The sequence below is a fragment of the Rattus rattus genome, chromosome 2, assembly GCF_011064425.1.
Source record: "Rattus rattus isolate New Zealand chromosome 2, Rrattus_CSIRO_v1, whole genome shotgun sequence".
Lineage (NCBI taxonomy): Eukaryota > Metazoa > Chordata > Mammalia > Rodentia > Muridae > Rattus > Rattus rattus.
The window spans coordinates 15913365-15924870 of NC_046155.1; the positions used below are offsets into that span (position 1 = coordinate 15913365).

An 11506-nucleotide genomic window follows, 5' to 3' on the forward strand; every position below is an offset into this window, starting at 1 on the left:
TCTTAGCTCAGCTGTCCACCCAAGTGTCAGTTCTCCAGCCAGTACCCCATTTGTCCTATTAAAGTTTTTTGCACTTTTACCATTTTATTATCGACTTACACACTTACATTTGAACTCCCTTATTGATGGACAGCAAGACTCTGGCTGGTACACTGTTATATGCTTAGTATCTGAACCACTGGTTAGACGCATAAAAAATCTAAAATTTCTTTACAAATTAGCAAACAAATGAAATGTTCCTCCTGAGAGTCAGAGATTCAGATGGACGTGAGGGAGTGCTCTGAGACAACAGTCTTATCACCTAGGCTCAATGGAGTCAGTAGCCACCTGAACAACTTCCAGGCACAACTCATTTAGAACACTACATCAGCTGCTAAAAACACAGTTATAAAACAAGAAAATAAGTACACTAAGTTTTTAAATTTTCCAATATACAAACAGATTCAATTTTAAGGCATTTGTCAGGTAATTTTTAAACAGATGACATACCAATAAGTGGGTTTTTCCTTATATCCAGAACGACCAGGGTTCTGTTGGTTTCCAAGGCCTCCAGTAAAGCCTTCGCCCCTTCACTGGTGAGGCCGCACTGCTGCAGGTCAAGTGCTTTTGATGAAAGACAACAGGTCACTTACCAGCTCCACACAGTTTAACATAGACAATTCTCATTCATGCCTAGGACATTCCTGAACAAGACTGGCCAAGGCAGTTTTAAAATCTTGGGTATTAAAAAAAGTCAGAAAAGCATATGCAAAGATAGTAGTAGTAGTAGTAGTTGTTGTTGTTGTTGCTATAATAGTGCTACAGAAGGAAGGAGGAGGAGGAAGGAGAGGAGGGGGAGGAGGAAGAAGAGGAGGGGAGGAAGAGGAAAAGGAGGAAGAGGAAGAGGGGGAAGAAAGGAGGAAGAAGAAGAGGAGGAGGAAAGGAAGAGGAGGAGGAAATGGAGGAGTAATGATGAGGAGAAGGAGGATGAAGAGGAGGAGGAAGAAGAGGAGGAGGAGGAGGAAAGGGGGGAGGACGGGAAGGGGGAGGAGGAGGGGAGGGGGGAGGAGGGGCAGAGGAGGAAGGGGGAGGAGGAGGAGAGGAACCCTCTTCTACAATGTGCTACAGTGACTTTACTCCACCCCCTCATGCAGAGAAAGTAGCTCCCCACAATATGAGAGAGAATATCACACACAAGTATCAGTTCTTGTTGAGCAAGAATGCTGACTAGTTCTTGGACTCACAATCCCGAACTCCAAAGGTATCTCAAAAAACTATTCTTTAAAAAAGAGAGGGCTAGAGAGATGGCTAAGAGTCTTGCTACTCTTCCAGCGGACCTGGGTTCTATTTCTAACACCTACTAACAGCTCACAACAGTAACTCCAGTCCCAGGAGACCCTCTGTGGGCAGTAGGTATGATTGGTACACAGACATAGGTAGAGAGGAAACATCATATACATTAAATAAAAGAGTGCCTACCCTGACTTCTCTTTATGAAGGACCGTAAGCTATACAAGCAAGCAAACAAACAACAAAATAACTTCCCCAAGTTGTATTGGTAGGTGTGGTGGCTTGAGTAAGAATGGCCCCCATAGGCCCATATATTTGAATGCTTAGTTAACAGGGGGAGGTGTGGCCTTGAGTAGGTGTGGCCTTGTGTGTGTATAGGGTGGGGGGCAGACAGGGTGTATATCACTGGTGGTGGGCTCTCTCTCCTCCTGCTGCCTGCAGATCAGGATGTAGCTCTCTCAGCTACTGCTCCAGCACCATGTCTGCTCCCACGCCCATGCTCCCCGCCATGCTGACATTGAACTAACCTCTGAACCTGTAAGCAAGCGTCAAACTAAACGCCTTCTTCTGTAAGAGTGCCCTTGGTCACGGTGTCTCTTCAGTGACTTAGTAAGTTTTCTATCGCAGCAGTAAAAGCAGACTAGGCTAAGAAACAGGAACAGTCTTGCACAAGCAGGAGGAGAGCTGACGCTAAACCTGAGCTGCCTGTGCCCGACCCTGGACTTCCCAGGCCCCAGAACTGGGAGAAATAAACTCCTACTGTTTAAGCCAGCCTGTAGCATTCCATAACAGCCCAAACCAAGACTCCTCTCGACACACAAGATATAACCAACTGAGCTGTTAGTAGTCATAAATCTCACTAGAACATCAAATCAACATCAGCTATGGCAATGAAGGCCAGGGCAGCAAGACGGCTCAGTAAAGAGGCTGCCAAGCCAGAGCACTCGAGTTCCATCCTCAGAACCTACATGGTTGGAGGAGGAAGCCAGCTTTAGCAAGCTGTCCTCTGCCCTCCACATGTGCACCACGGCACACATACCTGGAACCACACCCACATCCAAAGTAAATAAACAAGTGTTTGTATTTAAAACTCTTAAAATTAAAACAGCAATCAGGTATGCTAGAGTATACCTTTTATCCCAGCACTCAGAAGGCAGAGGCAAGTTCTGGGAGTTCAAGACCAGCCACATAACAACTTCCAAACTAGCCAGACTCTGTGTAGAAAACAATACATACATACATACATACATACATACATACATACATACATACATACATACTTATATACACCTTATATCATATATGGTAAAATAGTAATAAAGTGTGGTTGTTGATTTATTTAATTAAGATCATATATGAAAATGCTTTAAAATGTGCATACAGCAAAAACAATTGTGGTACTAGATTGGCACTCAAGAATCCCTGTACTCTCTCTCTGTCTCTGTCTCTCTCTTACACACACACACACACACACACACACACACACACACACACCTGTAAATAGACCCAGTGGCTATAAGCTCTAAGTATACAGACAAATCTATTTTTTTAAAGGCTGAAAATATGCCAACATGAACAGTAGTGACTTCTAGATGTTTTGATTACAGGTAGCATTGTTTTCTATGGAGAACATATGTGACTTCGGGATAAAAGTACAATAAAAGCTGCTAGAGGGTTTCCAGTTTCCAGAGCTCATGTAACTTACCCCGAAGCCACAAATCTTCACTGAGAGAGTCCGCAAAAGCACTGGCACCCTGGTCACCAATGAGTGTGTTGCAGTTCAGTGTGATGCGCCTTACGCCAGCCATGCAGTCAAGATCCGGCCTCCGGTAGCGAAGGCTCTCAGCCCAGGTCTCTTCATGTCTTCTCATGGCTTGATACTTCAAAGTAACAGCACAGAATCAGATGCTGGAGAAGAGACTAGGCATAGCTGACTGTACACCATCCCCACCCCCAAACACAAACATGGCCGTAGTCTGCTCTCAGAATATCTCACCGCAGGGCTTGAGGTGTGGGAACAGTCACAGGTGACAGCTACTCAACGGTTATGTAAAAGGACAACTCACTAAAATTTAAGAAAAATTATTTTCCTTTTCTGCCACACTAAAGAACTGGTTTAACATCACTACAGTTCTAAACTCTATCCTGTCCTCTACTGATCTCCACTATGATTTAAATGTTTAGCATGTATCATGATTATTCATAAGCGATAAAGTGCTGAACAAATATTTTATGTGTATTTTATGTATACTGAAGTAACAGAATCCGTGTGTGCATGTGTGTATGCGTGCCTGCGTGCATGCGTGCGTGCGTGCGGGCTATACTGAGGTTAGTTCTCAACATCCAGAGCCGTGGGCATGCTCAGCGAAGTGCTCTACTACTGAGCAGTCAGGCCAACAAGCACAGCTTTCAGACGATAAAAAGACGAATTCAGAGGCTGTAACATCATCTTTTAACCCAACGGCTCACATATACTTAGTCTCATATACCTAGCATCTTAGCATCCTAGAACAAGCAGAGACTCGGACGTGCCTTAGGCAAAACCTATTTGACTTGTAGTCACAGTTGTAGCCTTTAAGACTGTAACCAATTCTCTAGATTCACCAGGGAAACTGCCCACCCCACCCGGGACACCGACACTACAAGGAAAACTAAAAGCCTTCCCGCTTGAATGTGAAAGAGCGAAGCAGCTGTGAAAGGGCACCAGGAGGAGGAAGGCTGATGCCGCTTTCCTATTAAGGAGGCCACATAAGAGCAACAAGCAACAGCAGAGTGCGGCTTAGGGAAGGCAGCGCACGAGACCCTCGGAGTGAACAGGGATTTTACAGAGGTGAAGCAACTTGCCTATGGTGGCAAGATATCAAATGAGTGAGGGCTAAACTAAAGTCCCTAGCCTAGCATCCATACACTAGGCTAGTGGTGAGGGCTACAGTCAGAGCTACTCAGTAGGGTGAGGCAGGAGCATTTCAGGTCCAGGGTCTGTCAGGGCCACAGAGTAAGTTCATGGCCAACCTAGGCAACTTACAGAGAACCAGTGTCAGACTGAAAAGTCAAAAGCACAGCTAGGATATAACCCAGTGGTAGAGCACTTGCCCAAAGTGTTGGCTTTAGATCAATCCCCAGTAATCCCCCACACACACACACACACACACACACACACCAACAAAAACCTCGCAAAATCTTATCACCATACAGAAAACAGAATCCATGTTCTTGCCCATTACTGATCACAAGGGTCTGAGTTTACTCTGCAAAGGTCCAAAAGTGAACATCTGCAGCTCCATGGGTCAGTTTCCTTTGCCAACCACTCAGCTCTGCTGATGGACAGTTACCATGCACACAGCTAGGCAGGGTTGTGGTCTTGGGCTACATTTGGCCCACAGCCCTTAGTTCTTTGATCTGTGCCATCAAACCACAAAATCGAGGCAGCTGAGGTGACACACAGCCCTAATCTAGCACTTGGAGGAAAAGGATGAAGCAAGTCCCAGGCCAGCATGGGCGGCATAATGAGTCTAAGCACAGACTGGACCACAAAGCCATATCCCGTCTCAACCCCACTAACCGCAAACAAACAACAAAAACCTACAAAAGGCTCATGTCAAACTGTTAAGTAACTTCAGGCCTAATGTAGTAGTTATTACAACTCTAAAGACAGTATGAACTGTTTTATTAGTTTATAAATCACAGTAGTTAAGGATGATGCCAATAGGTGAAGACTAATAACGTTTCCTCTCGTGCTGCAATGTTTTCAACAACTAAGATAACAAGTACTATTCATGAAGTATTACGCTTTGAGTCTTACTTTTAACAATAAATACGTATCTTTAAGGGTCGGAATCCCAAGCTAGGCAATGGTTACACATGGAATAAACTAAAATTGCAGTCTCCATATTGATAAGACAAAAATTACCGCAACCCCACAGCGAAGTCTTAATGTGCTTCAACCACAGCGTTCATTCAAAGGTCACCTTTAAGATCTTGGCCATATGACTGGCTCCTTGCCACGTCAGATTGCATCCTGTGAAGTTGACGGTCTTGAGAGTGACAGAGTTCTTTATACCTTGACAAATAACTAAAAGAAAGAAAAAGACTCACAGTAAGACCAAGTGCCACCAGTGTGGTCAATCCTGTTTAATCGCTGTCTTCAGGCTATGCCAGTGTACAGATGTACCCCGAAAGTCACCTTCTACAACCCTCCCAGCCACTAACAGATTGGGTGCAGTAATAAAGTACTGTTCTAGATGTCAGAAAAGGCTTAATTCTACTAACTTGCGAGCACTGAATACTTTAAACATTGCCTATTGATATTTGGACATTGTAATTGCATTTTAAGGCTGGGTGTAGTGGCACATGCCCTGGATCCCAGCACTTGGGAGACAGAACTCTGTGAGTTCAAGGCCAGCCTGATCTACATAATGAGTTCCATGACAGCCAGAACTATACAGTAAGAGCTTATCTCAAACAAACAAACAAACAAACAAACAAACAAACGCAGCACAGCCATTTCACTTGGAGATGGAGATGCCTTAAGGTTCTCTTTACATCCTCACTATTGCCCTTTTCACAACGATTTTTTTCTTCCCATTTTTTTTTTTTTTGAAACAAGGTATTTCTGTGTAGCCATAGCTGTCCTGGAATTTCCTCCCAAATCTGAGTGGTCTCAAACTCAAGATATCCTCCTGCCTCTGACTCCTGGGTTAAAGGTGTGTGCCACCATACCCGGCTCCCACCAATATTTCTTAAAGGAAAACCATAAACTAGGAGCAAACACGTATAACAGAATACCAAACACTACAAGCTATGTTTTATGGCATAACACAACCTCAAATAGAGTTCAGACAGTAGTAAACGGGATAAGCTTTTCGGGTGGGAGGCTCAGCATCTGAGCAGACACAGGGAGGCAGCTCAGGTGGGAGCAGCAGCCCAAAGAAGTAGACAGGGTTACGATAGCACACACACAAATAGGAGACCATCCTCACAAGACAAGTGTTAAAGGACTTGACTCACTTTCTAAACCTCCATCTCCAACTGGACAGTTTGCAAGAGACAGGTGCACCAAAGAGGCTGATTTACTCAATCCCTTAATTAAAACAAAGTAAAATATGTATTGATTATTTCCCCACCAATGCCAGCTTTCAAATTCTGCAGGTCACATGAACAAGGCTTACCTTTGTTAGACTAGTCAAATCTCTCTCTCTCAGAATCAGCCCATTTAGCTCCAGATTTCTGAGCACGCCTGATACACTTAAGCAGCCTTTAAGAGCCTTACATAACTGGAAGCTTATGTCTTTGGATCTTATTGAAGGAACTCGATTTCTACAAACTCTGTGTGCATCAGCACCTAGAACAAATTCAGTTAAATCAGTGATATCGATCATGCAATTTTAGTATTATAACTCCTCAGTGCCAAGTCACAGGAATGAACCACGTCCTTAAAGAGAAATTTCAAAGCCACATGAGATACAGAAACACAAACCATACACGGTGGTGTTTCTCATGGAAGCAAAGAAGTTACACCTAAGGCATGGCTTCAAGAAAGCCCTCGATTTGCATAAAGGAGAAAGAGAGAGTGGGAGTGGACTGTGTGTGTAAAAAGGGACCCAAGCCTGACACCTGCTGGACAATAAAAATGTTGCAGGTGTGAAAAGAAAGGATGAAACTCAAGAGTAGGCTTTTATAACACAAGTGGTGAGGACCAAAGCTACCATTGGTACAATAAGGATGGTTAAAAAAAAAATGTGCCCCAATGTTAAACCAATTAGACAAAGGGATGAGCAGAGAGAGGCACCCGAAACACACAGATTAGGAAAAGCACCCCCTCCAGTAGGCCTGGCTAGAGCACAGCTCATTTTCCAGTGCCTCTGTAAAGGAGGCACAAACTGCAGCGAGTACATGCTGGTTCTGCGCTAAGTGAGATCGTTTACACAGAGGGAAACTGAGTGCTGGTTCTGTGCTAGGTGAGACCATCTGCACAAAGGGAAACTGAGTTCAGGAACAGCAAAGCCAGCCAGGAGCTTACTTCTTCAATAGTACAGTCAAAACAGCTGGGAGAGAAGCAGCAGTGTCTAGGGGGTTAATGCCCACAGCCCATACCCACTGGATATGAGACACAGCAATGGCACAAAGAATGCCTGAAGGGAAAGGGTCTCCTTATACCCTACATAAAACACTAGCATGATCAGGTAGGCCTGCCTTGATTCAAGGCACCTCTCATCTTTCCTTAAATTTGGGTCATTACTATGGCAGTCAAGGGATTCTTCAGAGGTATAAACACTGTCCTTGAAGGGATCACAGATGCTGCTTATCCCAGACCTAGCAAAGGGCCAGACTTTCAAGCAGTCACATTTGCCCCTAGCTAATCACACCCTCCCTTTCCAATAGTAACTTGCAGACACTTCACACACATAGCATGCTTTAATCCTGAGAATCCACAACAGGCTTGCTTCAAGGGCTTTATATGTGTGAGAATTCAGAGTTTAAAACATGAAACTCTCAAACCCTAGGTTGTCTCCAACACCTGTCTTCCTTATATGATACCACTCTTAAAAAGAAAGAAGAAAAGAAAAAAAAGAAAGGAAAGAGGAAAAAGAAATTAGGAACTGAGATGGTCAGACTAATAAAGGTGCTTGCAGGGAAAAATGTTGAGACCCAAATTTGGATCTCCAGCAAGGTAAATGTCTGCAATTTCTGTGAAAGAACAAGGGATGATCCCTGGGGCAAACTAGCTAGTCAGACAATGGAAATCAGCAAGTCCCCAGAGTTCAGGGGGTGGGGGTGGGGGACAAAAAACAATAAAAATCCCTGCCTCAGTAAACAAATTGGAAAGCAACATATGAAGACATTAAGGGCCAACGTCTAGACTCTTAGCACATGGCAGCATGCATGTGTACACATGCAAACATATATGCCACATACATATACGCACAAAAAACTATTTGTAAATCTAAAAATAAAAGGGTGGGAAAATCAGCTAGAAAGATGGCTCAGTAGTTAAGGGCATTTGCAACACAATCTTGAGGTGTGGAGTTCCAGAAACCAGGACCCACATAAACTAGGCCTCAGGAACAGGATTTGTAACTCCAGCATGGAAGTGGGTGGAGTCAAGAGGGCAGTTAGGGCTTGTTGGCTTCCAGCCAAGCTGAGAAAACAGACCCTGTCTCAAAAAAAAAAAAAAAAAAAAAAAAAAAAAAAGGGGGTGGTGGTGGTGGTGGAGAGCAATCAAATGGGAGAGCAATCAAATGACACCCAACACACCTTTCTGGCTTCTGAGTGTGCACATATGCCAATACTAAGATACACAAACATACACGTACACAAATCAGTAAGGAGCATACGTATTGGAAAATTTTTTTGGCTTGCTGGGAGGTGTTCATGAATGACCACAGAAACACCACAAAGACTTGGCTTGGGAGTTATAAACAAATTGAATGAAAGGAACTTGCAAACATGTTATCTGCAAATAACCAGGGTCAAATGTTTACAACGATTCGTCAAAAATAGTCCCTTGGGCTGGAGAGATGGCTCAGCAGTTGGGCACATTGCTGTTCTTGCAAAGGATGCGAGTTCGGTTCCCAGCATCCATATGGTGGCTCACATATGGATTCCAGGGACTCCAACTTCAGACTCTTTTCTGGACTCCGCAGGCATTGCACACCCACAGTGCACATAAACACACACGAGGGCAAAACATTCACACATAGTTTTCTAAAAATCATAAAAGACGTCCCTGAAGATTTTTTGCTTTGTTATACATTTTGTATTAAACTTGCAATTACGAATGAGGGGAGATTGTACATTTAAACCCCTAAAAAGAAGAGAGCAGGGTCCATTTGCTAATTTATCCTGCATATTCCCCTCGGGGAGCACAGCTGGTCAGCCTCGCTGTAGTAAGGGGCAATCTCGACTTCTACTCCCTAGCTTGACTACTCCAGACAACCGCCCGACGCGACAACCTCAATGGAGGCGGCGGCAAAAACTCCTTTGTGGCTAGGTGGAGGCCGCTTCGCTGCACTGGGCTCCCTCCTCTCTGCCCAAACTCTCGCACCTCCGGACCGTAGAACTGACTCCCCGAGCCACGGCTGGAAGGAGCTCTTGATGGCCACCAGCGGCAGGTCACGGTTCACCCTGAGCGAGTTGAGCAGCGGTGCCCAGTCCACCGCGCGCAGCCGGTCGGCATTGAAGTCCAGCACACCATCCCGCAGGCAGGCGCGCACGGCGGGCAGCGGCGCCGAGTCCTGCAGCGCGCACAGGTACTCATAGTGCGAGAAGAAGTCGGACGCGCAGTCGCGCCGGAGCTTCACAGAGTCGATCATGACCCGCAGCCCCGGGAACCTCCACCAGCCACCCCGCGCCGCCTCCCGCCGCGCCCCGGGCGGTTGGCGCCCGCTCTGCCCGCTCTACGAGCCACTACCGTTCTAGCCACTCGCGAGCTCCCGCGGGCGGCGTGCGCACACCGCGCTGTGCGTCGGCGCGCTCGCCTTGCGTCAGAACGCAGGCCACGCCCACCAGGGCGCGACTACTGGAGTGAGCGGTTCGCTGGAGTTGCGGGGGTTTGCAGATGCTCTGCTGTGAGGGTGCTACTTGATGGGTACAGCAAATGAGGTGTGATGGAGTGACAACATGAGGCTTGGCCTGAGAACTGAGAAATGGGGCTTGGCCTCGAAAAGATTCTTAGGAGCGCTCAACTGCTCATGCTTCCTCACCGAGAGAATTCACAAGAGGAATTTCCCAACTCGTATGCAAACCAGGAGGCTTCCTTCCGTTGTTTCCTCTCTTTGAGTTAGGCAAAGCTAGAGTTTAGTTAGTATCCTCCGTTGATGATAGATTCCTACCTCGCCCCCCCCCCCTTCGTTTTGTTTGAGACAGGGTTTCTCTGTGTAACATTCCTGACTGTCCTGGAACTTTCTTTGTAGACCAGGCTGACTTCGAACTCTATTACTAGTTTTCAATGTTAGTTCTGTAAATGTACATGAGGACGGATGACTCCTGTATCACAGAGAGACCATGATTTTATAACGGTTTTATTATTAATGATTTTAGTAGAGTTAATAACATTCAGTGTAATAGCCATTGAAAGGGAACTTGGGATTCACTCAGCAGTAGTTAAGTTCAGAGGTATATGCCCTACGTCATGCTATTTAGTTATGTATTAAAATGAATTACTTCGAGCCGAAACAAAGTGAACTCTGGGTAACAAATACATTAGTCTACTTCAGTCCTCTTAAGGATGGGTACGTGCCTGTATGCTATCTGTGTGCAAGTGTCCTAGCAACCAGAAGAAGGCATCAGATCCTCTGGAACTGGTATTACAGGTGGTAGTGAACCATCCAGTGTTGGTACTGGGAACCAGACTCAGAGCCCCTGAAAGAAAAACTGTCTCTCCAGCCCCTATTTCAGTTACATTTTTAAAAGGTTTGTTTTTATTTTTATTCATGATGTACATGTGTGCAAGTGCTCAGAGAGGCCAGAAGAGGGCGTCAGATGCCTTGGAGCTGGAGTTACAGGTAGGTGGGACCCACCCAACATAGCTGCTGGAATGGAACCTAGGTCCTCCGGAAGGGCAGTAAGTGCTCTTAAGTGCTAAGCCATCTCTCTGAAATACTTTTAAGCACATTTATAAATTCCTGAGGTATGAGTTTGATTTGCTGCTATAAGGCATACTACACTCAAGAGATGTTATGAATGACTGGCTAAATGTCCAGTTATCTGTTAAGTCTTTTGTGCCCGCATTCACTTCTTTTAAAACATAATTTTGTAGTTTTTAGTCTGGCACTGGCACTTGTGAAGTGTTCCATAAAAGCAGGACTTTATTCTGGCTTTTGTTTCTTTTGGATGGACGAAGATTGTGGCTAACACTGGTAACTAATACCTTTTATTTCTGTAACATTGTTTATTTTATTTTATTTTGACATAGTGTCTTGCTATGTAGCCTAGCCTAGTCTGGACTTTGTCATCTTCCTGATGACGTCAGCTTCCTGAGTGCCAGGATTATAGAAGGGGCCACTACATTCAGCCAATGAGTTTAGAGTTCCACCTTCCTCCATAAGGGATATACTGTTACGTATCTGCTTTACAGATGTCAAAGTGATGAATTGTGCAGTTAGCATAAATCCTGAGAACTGACCTGATGTCCTGAATTTGTATCCAGTCTCTAGAACAATGGCAGTCTCCAATCAAGCTTTAGATGCTGTGTTCATAACATCCCTACCCCACTAACTGAGTTCTATAACCTTTTACC

The 11506-nt window shown here is 45.0% G+C and overlaps 1 protein-coding gene across 1 annotated transcript in view; it reads right to left on the reverse strand.

Moving 5' to 3' along the window:
* Positions 1-9663, reverse strand: part of Cep78 (centrosomal protein 78) — a 28596-nt gene extending 18933 nt beyond the window's left edge. Inside the window, 6 exon segments of the mRNA XM_032891681.1 lie at positions 490-603; positions 2975-3149; positions 5238-5341; positions 6277-6349; positions 6438-6610; positions 9314-9663. Coding sequence (XP_032747572.1) covers positions 490-603; positions 2975-3149; positions 5238-5341; positions 6277-6349; positions 6438-6610; positions 9314-9581 — 907 coding nt within the window. The 5' untranslated portion in view covers positions 9582-9663.
* Positions 9664-11506: the final 1843 nt, after the last annotated feature.